Source organism: Pteronotus mesoamericanus, unplaced genomic scaffold (assembly GCF_021234165.1).
Source record: "Pteronotus mesoamericanus isolate MK-2021 breed Mesoamerican mustached bat unplaced genomic scaffold, CSHL_Meso_final scaffold_165, whole genome shotgun sequence".
Classification (NCBI taxonomy): Eukaryota; Metazoa; Chordata; class Mammalia; order Chiroptera; family Mormoopidae; genus Pteronotus; species Pteronotus mesoamericanus.
This window is the reverse complement of record NW_026555307.1, coordinates 4,355,324-4,370,016: the sequence shown is the minus strand read 5'-3', so window position 1 is coordinate 4,370,016 and position 14,693 is coordinate 4,355,324. Positions and strand designations below refer to the sequence as shown.

At 47.3% G+C, this 14,693-nt stretch overlaps 2 protein-coding genes across 2 annotated transcripts in view; one reads left to right on the top strand and one right to left on the bottom strand.

Moving 5' to 3' along the window:
• Nucleotides 1-4,593, top strand: part of CEP89 (centrosomal protein 89) — an 83,407-nt gene extending 78,814 nt beyond the window's left edge. The window contains 3 exon segments of the mRNA XM_054588974.1: nucleotides 957-1,126; nucleotides 4,274-4,410; nucleotides 4,413-4,593. Coding sequence (XP_054444949.1) covers nucleotides 957-1,126; nucleotides 4,274-4,410; nucleotides 4,413-4,513 — 408 coding nt within the window. The 3' untranslated portion in view covers nucleotides 4,514-4,593.
• RPL13 (ribosomal protein L13) overlaps nucleotides 1-14,693 on the bottom strand; it is a 241,807-nt gene that overhangs the window by 14,755 nt on the left and 212,359 nt on the right. The gene's annotated exons all lie outside the window — the stretch shown is intronic.

Sequence of the window (14,693 nt, the reverse complement as noted above, 5' to 3'; positions counted from 1 at the left end):
AGGTGTCCTTCATGCATGTGCAGCCCAGTAGGTGCATGCTACAACACCCTGCCACCCCCACTGGATTCTGCTCCAGGTGAAGGGGTCCCATTTACGTGGGCTGTGGTGCTGACCTGTTTCTGCTGGATCTCGTTCTGGGAGGAGTGGCTGGAGATGTGCTACTACAGCCCTGCAGGCTGACCCAGAGAACCTGGATAGAGCTCCTGCCCACTAGCCATGTGCAAAGGAAATGTAAACAATGTTCTTCCATTCCTGTGTATTCCCTCAGCTCCTAGAGAGCTCTCAGAGTTCCCTAACCTTCTATGCAGTCTTTCTCCCTGTTGTTGTTGTTTTTGTTTTTGTTTTTGTTTTTTTTTGTGCAGAAGCTGTTTAGTTGGTTCTTAGTGTCTTACAGGAGGAATTGATCTATATAAAGGTATAAATTTAATGTGTCCTCCAGAGAGGGTGAGCTCAAGGTCCTTCAACTCCACAATCTTGGACTTGCCTCCAGAATGTCATAATTTCCAAAGAGAATAGAGTCCATGTAAACTGTTAAGTCATAATTTATGTAACAACAGTTTTAGAACTGCTCAGAGGGAAATTCATAGCCTTAAATACTATGCAATAAAAATGTTAGTAAACAAATAAATTAGCGTTTTACCTCAGTCATCTCTTTGCCAATAGAGTATGAAAAACCTTGCCAAGTCCTTCCTTTTTAATTTTATTTATTGCCCATAAAAATAATTTATAGCATGATATAAATTAGAAATTTGCTTTTATTATACTTGAAATTTATTTATTACTTTATATGCATTTGTGATCCAGACTTGCCCTACCAGCTCATACTTATCCAGGGCTTACTCAGCTCATTGGTCCCCGACAGCCCAAGGAGGCGGGTAGGGAAAGCATCCAGGAGGCTGTCGACCTGGGCTGCAAGCAGCCTCCTCTCACTCACAGAGTCCCTCTTCCTCCACCAGGGATACAAGAAACTGGCTGCCCTAAAGCTGGATGACATTAGTCACTGTCTGACAGAGCAGCAGGAGGACTTTGCTAAAAAGGCAGCCCAGTACCATCAGGAGATGAGGCACCTCCATCGGATGCTGCAGGACAAGCAGGATGTCCTGGATGAGGCTCTGCAGCAGAAAAGGTAGGGCTGCCCCAGCCCCATATCATGTGTTTATTTTTTTAATGTTTGATAGAATTTTCCAATTAAACCCTCTAGATCTATTTTGTTTATTTGATTGCTTACTTTTGTTTTTGCATTTTAGTTTTTTTTAAAGATTTTATTTATTTATTTTTAGAAAGAGGGGAAGAGAGGGAGAGAGGGAGAGAAACATCAATGTGTGGTTGCCTCTCATGCACCCCTACTGGGGACCTGGCCCGCAACCCAGGCATGTGCTCTGACTGGGAATTGAACCAGCAACCCTTTGTTTCACAGTTTGGCACTCAGTCCACTGAGCCACACCAGGAAGGGCTGCATTTTAGTTTTCTCTGAATTTAATGTTGGTCTTGATTTTTATTTGCTCCTTATTTTGTTTTCTTTTTCAAGTTTCCCCCAGCAATTGACATGTAACATTGTATAAGTTTAAGGTATACAATGTGATGATTTGATACATGTATATGTTGCAAAATGATTACCACAATAAAGTTAACACAGCCTTCACCTCATATAATTACCGTGTTGTTGGTGGTATATTGAGAACATTTAAGATTTACTCTCCACTTTCTTGTGTACAATACAGTACTGTTAACTACAGTCACCATGCTATAAGTTATATCCCAGCTCTTCATTTTTTTTAATCCCTCCTTGAAAAATTTCTGTTGTTTGAATAATGGACTTCCTAAATCATTTTAGTCCTCTAATTGTCCTTCCCCTTTTTCTTCTTTTCCTTCTCTTTGATAATTTTTTTTCATTCAAGTTTCTGGAAGATATTATTGGGTTGGCCTAAAAAACTTCATTTAGTTTTTTCCGTATGATGGCTGTAGCAGTCCTTAGTTGTCTTTAACTTCATTTGAAACAGTTTTGTTAGACTGTGTTGTGACAGCTGTTCAGCATGCATTTTTAAAAACTTATCAAAATTGGTGAATTTTTGTGCAGCCATTTTAATATTGAAGATGAATGAAAATATGCAACTGAAGCGCAGAAAAAAAAAATTTGTGCAGCTTACGGAGAAGGTGCTGTGACTGATCAAATGTGTCAAGAGTGATTGTGAAGTTTCTTGGTACTACTGACATTTTTTGCCAAGCAGTTCTTTGCTGTGGGGCTGTCTTATGCACTGGAAGATGTTCAGCAGCACCCCTGGCCTCATATTGGTGGACAATATAGATTCAAACTCCAGATGCATCTGAGAACAGTAGACTCAGCCTCACAGAGTAGGTTTCTTTTGAAGATTGGCAGCTTTTTCCACTAAACCATCCTTTCTGTGGCAGTCCTCCATATGCCTTCACTTTTCTCCCTAATTCTGGAATACACCGTTCAGAGTGTTTCCAGAAAGAAGAGAAACATGGATATGAAAGAGTTTGGGGTTTTTTGTCACATGCTGTTTTCATGGGCCCAAGACCTCATCTTCATTCTATAGAAAGCTGGTTCCTGGCATGGGCTTTTGTCCTCAAACATTTTGAGGACAAAAATTTTGTTTACCTACCTCTGTGGTTTCAGTTTAGTCTTCATTTTCTTCCACTTAGAGATTTCCTATTCTTTGTTTTGAGTTTAGCCATACATCTGTCACAATCGATGTAACGTGTCAAACATCTAGGTGTTTTTATGCTAAAAAAGCAGAAGTCTGGGATTCTTTTGGACATGGTATACTTAAATAGTACCCAGCATTCAGTGGCCATCATGGGTCTTGGAAGGAAGCAACGGCTCACAAGAAAAGTGAATACTGGCCTTGGCAGGTATGGTTCAGTTGGTCAGACATTGTTCTGCAAACCGAAAGGTCACCATTTCAATTCCCAGTCAGGACACATGCCTGGGCTGCAGGTCTGGTGCCCAGTCAGGATGTATGCACGAGGCAACCAACTGATGTTTCTCTCTTGCATCAATGTTTCTCTCCCACTCTTTCTCCACGCCCCTTCCCCTCTCTCCAGAATTAATAAAAAAGAAAGAAAAATTTTTTAAAAGAAAACTGAATACTGAACAGTGGACATGTCACTGGCCTCCCTAAGTCTTTAAATTGTTTAATCATGCTATGTCCACCTGGGAATCCGGTTTCTGTCGTTTCCCATAACCATCTGGCAGTGTTAATGGAGGAGCTGGCCTCCCCGGCCCGGCCATCCTCCACCCAGGATGAAGCTTGCTGTTCTCACCCCCCACGGTCCCCCCCGGGGCTCATCGTCCTATGAAGTGGGGGCTGGTATGCTGGTCTGTCGCCCCAGTGGACCACGGCCCTGCGAGGACATGGATACCTTTGTCTGCCCTGCTTCCTCAGGACCCCACATGGTGCCTGTCACACAGTCCTTGCCCAGGAAAGCCTGTTTTGCTGCTCTTTCCCTTTCTCATAAGCCTTGTTTCCCTCTGGGCACCCACCCTCCTGGCACATGGTCTAGCCAGTCTTCTCTGTGTCAGTTGTGAACCCCACCCCCCATGGGTCCCTCCTTACCCCTTACTAATTCTTTGTGTGGGCCCATAGGTGGCTCTATGGAGGGGTACCTGTGAAAGGGGCCTGAGTGCTGTCCAGGTCACAGTGAGGACAGGTACAGGGGACAGAGCAGCAGCCTAGAGGGCCCCTGCCACATGGTGCCCTTGGCCAGGCCATTGTGCTATATAGGTCAACACCTCACTTAGTGTACTTTATTTTATTTTTATGCATGTTGATTCTATGGAGAAACAAAGGATATGTGCATTGATGCCAAAATGAAGGAAAAGGCAGCATTTAGAGAGGAAAGGTGAGAAGTTTTCGGCCTGTGCCTTTCTATTTCCAGGGGACCCTGAAGCTTCATTCAACTCCGGGAGTCTTTGCTTTATTAAAGGGGTGCCCAGCCCGCGGACCGCGGAGCGCACGCAGCCCAGGATGGCTATGAATGCGGCTTAACACAAAATCGTAAATTCACTTAAAAACGGGTTTGTTTTTTTTTGCTCATCAGTTTTTGTTAGTGTTTGTGTATTTAATGTGTGGCCCAAGACAACTCCTCTTCCAGTGTGGCCCAGAGACACCAGAAGGGTGGACACCCCTGCGCCCGATGGGCTCTCTTCTCTGTTGTTAAGCATAGTCCCATCTGAGTTTTTGCTACTTTAGGATTCATAAGGCTCTGTGTTTATCAAAAATTTTTCCATTGTTTTGTTTATTTCTCTCAGAGCAATGGAAGGCGAGCTTGAAGCTGTCTGGGAGTCTACCTCCAAGGAAAACCAAAGAATCCGAGAACTTCTGCAAGCCACCCTGGAGAGGACAGGCATGTGGGACAGCACCAGAACGATCGAGGATCCCTGCCTTGGCGCATCTCTCAGGGAGACGTGCGGGACGGCTGCAGCTTCAGCTACTGCGACATGAGGCCGCCTCCCGCCACCCGCCAGAGTCTGTGGGAGCGGCTGGGCTAGGGCTCCTCAGCTTGGAAGGCCTGCCTTCCCCGCGACAGGGAAGGGCAAGCTCTCACCCAGCGCTGCCGTGTTTTTTCTCCTCAGGGCAAGGAAGAAATAAACTGTCTCAGAAATTTAATCCATTCTTTTTACATTTTTCTTTATTTTAATAATGTGCTACTAAACCATGTTTCAGCCAGTGCATGTCTTCAGGCAACATTGCCACTGAGACCCATTGCTCCAGTAACAGGTGATCTGAGGAGCTGGCCCAAGTCGGGGCTCCTATTAAGCATGAGAGGGAATGGCCAGGCGGGACCGAGCTCTAGTCCTGTGCGTGCGTTAGGCCTGACTGGATGTGCCCACCAGTGGAAGTGGAGGGATATCTGGGCTTTAGCTCTGGGTGGCATTTTATTGTTTGGTAGGAGACAAGGTACTGGTACTCACGTACCAGTAAGTTGTACAAAACCTGTTCTACCATCTCCCTAAACCTTTCTGTATCCTCCTGGGAAGGTAATTTTTCTAGTGTCACACAGTTCCCTTTGCCATTTGAGAGCCCTGACTCTGAGCACCAAGGCGGGGATCCCTGCCCACTGCCCACTGAGAAGGATGCGGGCGCTGTGGTTCCGCTCCGCTCTATGTCACTCCCTCGGGTGGACCATCCGAGCCTCCCAGGGCCATTCACTGGGACTTCCTGACGAGTGTGCCAGCTAACTGGGGCTACATGTCCCAACATACTGGAAGACCCAGGGCCATCAGGCTACAGAGGACCTTCAACAATGGTACGGGAGGGGAGAATCCCGGAACACATCATTTTACAAAATCCCTCCAAGCTAAGGCCTGCACTGTTCCAGGTGAACAAATAAACCCTAGCATTGGTCCTTGGTCATGTATAAAAGTTATGTGTGAGCTCTTTGATTGCTGGATGAAAAGTTGAGATAAAATATAGATCTTTAACATTTTATTAAATTTGTTCAACGGGTAAACACTTGTACTTTATTATCATTTTCCAGGGGTAGAAAGACTCACCAGGATTTAAAACTAGGTATCAATCATCTCCCTAGGAGATAACTAAGCAAATAACTTTGTTATTTCATGGGAATTTGCACCAACTGTCCAATAATCTGAACACAGGTTGGGCAGTGGCAGCAGCCCCGTGGCCTCTCACTTTCCGGGCCTGTGCTCAGAGGGTGGCTTGTCTGTGGGAACATGGCAGTGGTCACTCACCTAGAGAACCACTTTTATTGTCCCCTTTTTCCTGCCTTCTAAGAACATTTTATTCCTTGAGAAGTGAACGTTTTTACATTTCTGCTTTAAGTTTATTACACATTGTAAATGTCCTTTGCAAGTTCAGTGAACCTGGCCCACATGGCCAGGCATGGGTGCAGCTCTGGGGCTCTGCTCGCCTCCTGCTCAGAGTCCAGGAGGTAAAGGAGGGCGAGGCAGCAATGCCACGGCAGAGAACAGACTGTTGGGATGCTTCGTGGAGGAACCAGAATACCCTGAGTCTTGCAGAATGGACGGGGGCGGGGGAGCTGGAGGAGGACAGAGGGAAGTGAGCAGAGGCAAGAGCTCAGCAGCAAAGGAGGGGCTTCGGGCCTAGAGGTTGGGGGCGCAATGAGGCCAGACTGGTCCAAGGAGCCCTTGGGCTGCTGGGAAGGGCACCTGCTCCAATTCCCCATGCAGGTTTCCAGTCAGAGCAGGGCCTGGTTCCAGTCTTTCTTGGTCCCGCTGAGGCTTTATATGGCTCTGGAAGGATCCTGATCAGCTTGAAAGCCCAAGGCAAACGTCATAAAACATGACCCAGGAACTCAAACGAGCCCCGCTGCCTTGGGCATTACTAAAATGCAGTCCCGGGGAAGTCAGGACTGAGTGGAGAGAGCAGGTTGGGGCACAAACGCAGGCGCAAGTTTGGCGTGAGAGCAGGCGAGAGGCTGGCTGGCCTTGGTTTATCATTTGACCCAAGCAGAGGGGCAGAGGGATCAGGAATGACTCCTCTGCCCCTCAACCTGTGAGAAGAATGGGAGACACCACCCTTTCCCAAAAGCTTCATTCTATTTAGAGCTGAGGTCATCTAACTCTACAGAGAGAGGAGAAAATTCTGAATTCTATCGATTTTGATTTATTCATTCAGGAAATATACATTAGGTGCTTCTCTCTGCACTGTTTATTGAGAACAGCAGCAGTGACAAAGGCAGACATAGTGACAGCCCACGAGTGTGCAGAAGGAAACAGCCAGGACAGGACCCCAGAGCCATGAGTTCCCGCGGCCAGTGGGTCTGCAGTTACAGGAAAACTGTCACATGTATTAGAGCCCATGGGTTTATGTGCCTAACTTTTCTACTATAGATTTTATAAAATCTAAATATCGATTAAGTATCTGATTAAAATAGCACCAAATAGAAATGCACTATCAGCATGAAATATACACAAGATTTTGAAGACTTATTATGAAAAAAACAATGTAAAATATCTCACTAGTAATTTTTATGTTGGTTATATGTTGAGATAACATTTAGCATCTGTTGGGTTAAATCAATTATTAAAATTGATTTCATCTTTTTTTTTACTTTTTAAAAAATGCAGCCACAAGGAAAGTTTACTCTGTGTGTGTGTGTGTGTGTGTGATGTGCCGTTGAGTCTGTGTGTGTGTGTGTGTGTGTGATGTGCCGTTGAGTCTGTGTGTGTGTGTGTGTGATGTGCCGTTGAGTCTGTGTGTGTGTGTGTGTGTGTGTGTGTGTGTGTGTGTGTGTGTGTGTGATGTGCCGTTGAGTCGGCGCTGACTCCTGGCAACCCGTGGATGAGTGACGCCCGCAGGGTCCTGTCCTCGGCAGCCCTGCTCAGCCCCTGTGGACTCAATCTGTGGAGGCTTTTATGGAGTCAGTCCATTTCACACCTGGTCTCCCTCTTTCCCTGCTGCCTTCTGTTTTTCTCAGTATTTTTGTCTTTCCCAAGAACCCTGCCTTCTCAGGATGTGCCTAAATTAGGGCAGCTTCAGTTTTGTCATTTTTGCCTCCAGTGATGTTTCAGGCTTAATTTGCTCTGGGACCCACTTGTCTGTCTTTCTGGGGGCCCGGGACACCCGTAGAGCTCTCCTCCAACACCCCATCTCAGATGAATGGACTCTTTTCCTACCAGCCTCCTTCAGTGTCCAACTTTGACATGCATACATAGTAATTAGGAACACGAGGGTATGGATGAGCTTAGCCTTGGTCTCTAATGACACATCTTCGCTATTTTTAGAAAACGGGGAAGGGAGCGGAAAAGAGAAGGAGAGAAACATCGATGTGTGAGAGATACATCCCTTGGTTGCCTCTCGCACACCCACAGCTGGGTACCTGGCCCACAACCAAGGTGTGTGCCCCAACCGGGAATCAAACCGGCTACCTTTCAGTTTGTGGGCCAGCACTCGGCCCACAGAGCCACACATTTTTGCTCCTGATGGTCTTTCCTAATTCTTCCACTGCTGCCCTCCCGAGTCTCAGTCTTCTCTTGATTTCTTTGCCGCAGTCTCCATTTGAAGGTAGGCACAATCTGGCTCATGGTCTATTTCTCTAGTGCTCATTTTGGCAGCATATATCCATTATATTTCTCTTAGACACTGCTATATAGAACTGAATGTGAAAAAGAAAACTAAGCAGCTAATATTTTATGTTATTTTTGTTTTTTAGAGAGGGCAAGGGAGGGAGAAAGAGCAAGAAACATCGATGTGAAAGCGAAACATCAATTGGTTGCTTTCCCTGTGCTCCCCAAGGGACTGAACTTGCAACTCACGCATGCACCAACTGGGAATCAAACCAGTGACCTTTCGGTTCACAGGGTAATGCACAACCCACTGAGTCGCTCTGGCTAGGACAGAAAATTAAGCTTCTAGAAGATAATTCATAACTTTGGGTCAGGGAAGATTTCTTGAGGCACAAAAAGCTGTAACCACAGAGGGAAAGTGTGATACATTTAACTACATTAATATAAAGAACTCTTCACCCAAGTGGAAGGGCACGCCATGGAATGGGGGGCAATACCAATAGCTGACAAAGGCCGTTAGTCTAGAAAATGTAAAGAACTCCAGGAAGCAAAAGCCCCATAAACAAATGGAGAGGCATGGAGAGGCATAGCAAAGAAAAAACATGGAAGCCACAATGCCACACCATTTAACCTGTCAGAAATATAAAAATGCCCCACAAGGCCAATTTAACAAGTTTGAGAAACATTGTCATTACCGGTAAGATCTAGAGCGTAAATAGCCACCACCCCAGCAATTCCACTCCTGTATGTTTGTGAGTCTTTTGATGTTCCAGAGAAGCTGGTGCGTGTGTGCGCAAGCATGGTCAGAATAGCATGTTCATCACAGCCAAAAAATGGAAACCCCTAAAATGTCCTTGAGGCAGGAGGATGGATAGCATATGTAGATCGAAGTGCACACTCAATAGAATCACTCTCAGATGGTACCAACGCAGCGAGTCTCAGCAGAGCACAGTATGATTCCAATTATGTAATGTTCCAAACTATGTAAAAATAAGCAATACAATTGTGTGTGGTAAAACTACACAGAAAAGCAAGGAAATCATGAATGGAAATGCAGATCCTGGTTACTCAGGAGGCATGGGAGTGGCTTGCCTGGAGCTCAATGGTTGTTGCTACATTGCACTTACTGTTTTTAAAACGTACATAGACATTGGACGATCTGTTCTTGAACACATAAAAGAATGAGTCAAAAATTGCATCATAAAAATTCCAGTAAATTTTTGAAAAAGTAAATGGGTCATGAGACTACAAATCAAAGACAAATTCTGAAGTGCTGCTGTTGGGTGTCGGGGAGAAGTGGGCCAGCGCTGAGGGTTCGGGGCGGCGGGGAGGGCGACTGGGAGACTGGAGCCGATGCAGGGCTATGAAAGAGCATGGGGGGGGGGCAGGACTAGGACTCCTGCTACGGCAGGAGAGGCGTGGACCCTGGGGCAGGCCTGGGGCTGGGGCAGGGCCCCTGGGCCGTGCCCCGGGAGGGAGGGGGATGCTTCCAGATTGTAGATGCAGAAGCTGAAGCCCACATTCTCCCATGTTCTCCACCTGCATTGGGTTGCTAATCAAGCCGGGGCGGGGATGGAGGGGAGAAAAGCGCTTCCCTGGGGACACACAGGACGGCCTGTCCCCCTCAGCCCATCTGTGTGCTTCTCTCCCATAAAGGTGTCCAGAAGCTGGCCTGGCTGGTGTGGCTGTGTTGGTTGGAGCATCATCCCGTGGATCAAAAGGTTGCAGGTTCAATTCCTGGTCAGGGCATGTACTCAGATTGTGAGTTTGGACCCCAGTTGGGGCACGAATGAGAAGGCAACCACCCTCTCGCCCTCTCTCTCTCTCTCTTTTCTTGCCTCTCTCTCTAAAATGGAAAAAGTCCTCAGGTAAGGATAAAAGAAAGGGCCCAGAAGTGGGGGTGTATTATATATAATATATAATATATATATCATTATATATAAAATACACACATACATATAATTCATATAATATGAATATTAGCCATAAAAAAAGGAAATCCTGCCATTTGTGACAACATGGAGGACCTTAATGACATTATGCTTAGTGAAATAAGTCTGACAGAACAAAATAATTATATATGATCTTCCTTATATATGGGGTGAGACAGGATAGTAAGTTCGGAAGATTCCTTGGCAAGTAAAATGGGGAAACGGAGGCAGATGGCTGAACAAACTGGCTGAGCAATTTACAGTGAGGTACAGGTCAGAGGGCAGAAGGCCCCAAGTGCCTAGCAACGGGCAAACCTGGTGCCGGCCCTTCCCCCGGGGTGGCCTTTCCTCCCCCGGCATATCGCTGGCCTTGCGGTTTAGACCCCCAGACCTTTCCTCCCTGGAGATAACATCTAGGCCCCAGTTGTAGTTCAGCTCCAGGCCCCAAAAAACGCACAACTAGAGAGACGCTATCAGGACCAGCTGCAACAGCTAATGATGCCCCTACCCCAGTGCCAGCCACTCCGTGGAGCCCATGACCCTGAAAGGACACTCCTGGAGAACCAATGCTTGTCTATCGAGATCCTCCCCTGAGGCCCCTCTTAAACTCTCTGCCTGTGGGAAGCAGATAAAACCCCTCAAGACAGAGAAGCCAGCTCAGGTCTCTCTGGGGTATGCCCATGCCTTATTTTGGGCGTGAATTTTTTACTTCCTTTCTCCTAAACTTTAAGGGTCCCCATTGCAAGCAGGGGAGCAATGGACAGTGGCATCTTGTCCCAGGCTAACCCCCCGCACCTGTACCCAAGGCCCCTTTTCTCTGATTCTCCCGTGAGCTGACCGCAGCCCCTGTCCAGTGAGCTGACGGTGAGCCAAGGCTCACTGTCAGTGTTGCTCATTCGTGCACTGTTTCTCGAGAGCTGAAGCAGAGCACCACCTGCTCTCTCTCCTGAGCTCCTTCCACCCTAGGCCCTTCCTCACCTCGCTGTCCCCAGCTTTAATAAATGTGCTCTCATAATCACTTGGACTTGTACTGTGAAATCTTTCCTGCATGGAGCCAAGAACCCACACACTCGAGGCCAGTCCGAGGCAGACCTGCTCCAGGCCCCGTCCCTTTCTGGAAACAGTGGGATTTAAACACACACACACACACACACACACACACACACACACACACACACCCCAAACAAGCCAAACTCATAGAGAACAGATTGGTGGTTGCCAAAGGCGGGGGGCAAGGGGGGCCGGTGGGATGCAAATGGATGCCCAGGTTCAAAAAGCACAGCTTCCAGTTATAAAATAAATTAAGTTCTGGGGATATAATGTACAGTATGGAGAGTTGTCCTGTACACAGAAGGGTTGCAGGTTCGATTCCTGGTCAGGACACACACCTAGGTTGCATGTTCAGTCCCAGTTAGGGTGTGTAAGGAAGCAAACAATGTTTCTCTCACATTGGTTTCTCTCTCTCTCTCTCTCAAATCAGCAAAAATATCTTTGGGTGAGGATTAAAAATATATATTAAAAATAATACTGTATTGTATATTTGAGAGTTGCTGAGAGAGTAGATATTAAAAGTTCTTATCACAAAAAATTTTGTAACTATGTGAGTTGGCAGAAGTTAAGCAGACTTATTGTGGTGATCATTTTGCAATATGTACAAATATTAAATCATTATGTCCTGCACCTGAATTGAATATAATGTTATATGTCAATTATATCTCAAAAATAAATGGACAAAGTTCAAAGGTACTATTGCACTGTTCCAATAGTTCCCAGATATAATAGATTTAGATCGTTTCCCAGATAAGAGTTTTTAAATTGTGCTTTCCTTGCTAACTGTTTTATGATTAGACTGTTAAGTCTTTGACATTGAAAGACTTTACTTACTCCGGAAAGGGACCAGGTCCGGAACGGAGCTGCCTCAGGCCAGCCTGCAGTGTGTGGGTTCTTGACTTCATGCAGGAAAGAGTTCACAGCACGCATCCAGGTGCTTTTGAGCGTGCGCTTACTAAAGCTGGGGACGGTGAGACAAGGACGTGCTTAGCACAGAAGCAGCAGCAGCGGGGAGCCTAGCAGGGCTGCTTTGGCTCTCTAGGAACGTTATAGGAAATAAATGAGCCCGGGGGGGGCTGCTGGGGCTCACTGGAAACTCAGGGAAAAAGGGTCTTACAGACAAGTTCAGGGTGTCAGTGTGGGAAGAGCTGCCGCTCCCCATTGCCCCCCTGGCTTCAGGTCTAGTAGGGACCCTAGAGTTTAGGAGGTGCTCGCCTGTGGAGGAAAAAAAAGGAAGGGGAGGCGGAAGGGGAAGGCGCAGCATGCTGGCTGGGTCTTTTGTCTTCAAAGGCTGGGGGTTTAGGGGAGGTCTTAGGAGAGAATCTCAATAGAATATTCATCAGTTTTATGCTGATGTGCCAAAATGAGGTTTATTCCTTTAACTTTATCTGTCCTTGGTTATGGAAGATAGGATTTTGCAATTTACTAGATGGCTATAAACATCTTGGCCAGCCCTGGCTGGTGTGGCTCAGTGGATTGAGTGCCTGCCTGCAAACCAAAGGTTCACTGGCTCAGTTCCCAGTCAGGACACACGCCTGGGCTGCAGGCCAGGTCCCCAGTAGGGGGCGCACAAGAAGCAAATGCACACTGATGTTTCTCTCCTCTCCTTCCCTTCCCCGCTCTCTAAAAATAAATAAAGTCTTAAAAAAAAAAAAAAAAAAAAAAAGAACAAAATCTGTCTCAGTTTCCCTGTCCCATTGGTCCTGGCTCCCTGGCCTGTCTCACACTGACTCCACAAGTTCTTCTGGTTGGGAATTCAGGGAGGTGAGAGAACACGTGCTACCCGGGCTTTGGGATCCCCAAGAGGCTCTACGGCCAGCGCCAGGGCAAATGCCTAGAAGGCAAGTGAACTTAGGAAGAGGAGAAAGTTGGACAACTCGAAAGCAGATCTGGAGCAAATTTTAGGCGGTAAAGGAAGGCCCAGCATCTGTCTGGTGTTTGGCTCTCCGCTGCCATGGGGGAGGGAGACTCAGGGGACACGATGCCAAGAGGCTGTGGAGAAATGGGTTTATGCCAGGCTAGACACACCTTTGAAAGTCATTCCAGGAGAAGGGAACCAAGCACACACACCAAATAAAAGAGAGTAAAATGAAATGCAGGTAGTGTTAATATCTTCAAACTGCAAGCACCTTTGCAATTGGGAAGAGCACAGTTTGAAAGTGAAAGTCAAGAGCTTTAGCAGAAACTTAAATAATGGAGTTTATGGAGAAAAAAATAACGTAAAACTTCCTAGGAAATTAACTGTAAGAGGGAACTGACTGCAATGTGTGAAACTTCAGCCACGAGGTAAAAGAATGAAACAAAAAATGAGCCAAAGGTTTTGAAGGAGAATTGGGGAGTGGGAGCAACGTGTTTTTAAAACAAATCCAGATTATTTTCCTGGGGTGTGGGGAGACTTACGGTATAATTTGTCGAGGACCCATTCTGCTAGGGAAAAGCAAAAAAAGAAGAAACACCATCTTGAAGAAAAGAAATACCCACAATCGACCAAAAATTAACTGAAATAAATTTCTGGCCCTCAACAAGGGATCCTCACCCCCAGATGTCCCAAAGTCAGGCCTTGGCAGAGGCCCAAGAAGACAAGGAGCCTCTGTCATAACGGGGGGCTGGGACTGAATGGGTCACGTTGGGTCCATGAGGGCTGTGCCCCTAGCAGCCCCACCTTACAGATTCGGAACTGGATGTTTGGAGAGAGGCTAAGTAACTCTGCAGTCATGTGACTGGGGGAGGGTTCCTACCCACCACGACACCCTGCCCTCCTCCCTGGGTTTCTGGAGGCAGCCATGGAGCAGGGAGCTTTCTGTAGAGTTTTGTAACTATGGGTGGGCTACGTCTGAGCGCAGCTGTGGGCAGGTTCTGTCTAGGGTCTGCAGGCCCCACCCTGGCCTCTGGCCCCCACACTGCAGGTGCAGGAGCCCATGAATAAGCGCTTTGCTGGGGACTCTGGCCTTGGTGGGCACAGGAGCGGGCACTCAGACGGTAGGCAACACACTTTTAAATCAGGGACAGCAAGGGTCCCTACATTCTCCCAGTGGCTTTTAGAGACAACCTTGAGAAATCTGCCCTTCTATCAGATCAGCCTGACCCAGAATGTTCCCTAAATGATCCCCAGAGACTCACTTAGCCCTGTCCTGTGACCTTTGGTCTCATCTGGATATTTTGAATGCTGTTAAAGTTACCCCAATGCAAAACTGCCCGGGAGGTGGCTGTGATAGCAGCAGCCACGCGCCAGGCTGGGCTCTTCCAATCCCAGAGGAAGGCCTTTTCTGAACTAAGAGATTACAGCTGCCACCTGAATCACCTCTGGTGGGCAGGTGTGGGTCTGCCCCCAGCTGCAAGCACAGCTGGAGCCCCTCCGCCCCCTCCCCTGAGAGAGCCGGGCCTCTGGGACTGCGGCCGGGGCCAGAGCCCTGCGGCTAGATGTGCTCCTTTCCCTCTCAGAGCCTCAGTTTCCCCGTTAGATAAGCGAGAGGGTGGAGCTGATGGTGCTTTGAGCCCCCTTCCCACTCTACAGTAGTGAACACAGGACTGGGCAACTTTAACAGCAGCACCGTCAGACTGAACTGGCGCGGCTACAGGTGCAGATGCAGGTGCAGGTCCAGGCAGGCAGGGGTCTGCAGGAGGCCACACTCCGTGTCTGCATGTGCCAAACTCCCCTGCAATTTCCAGGTGGTGCCAAAACCCAGTCCCTGGGAAGT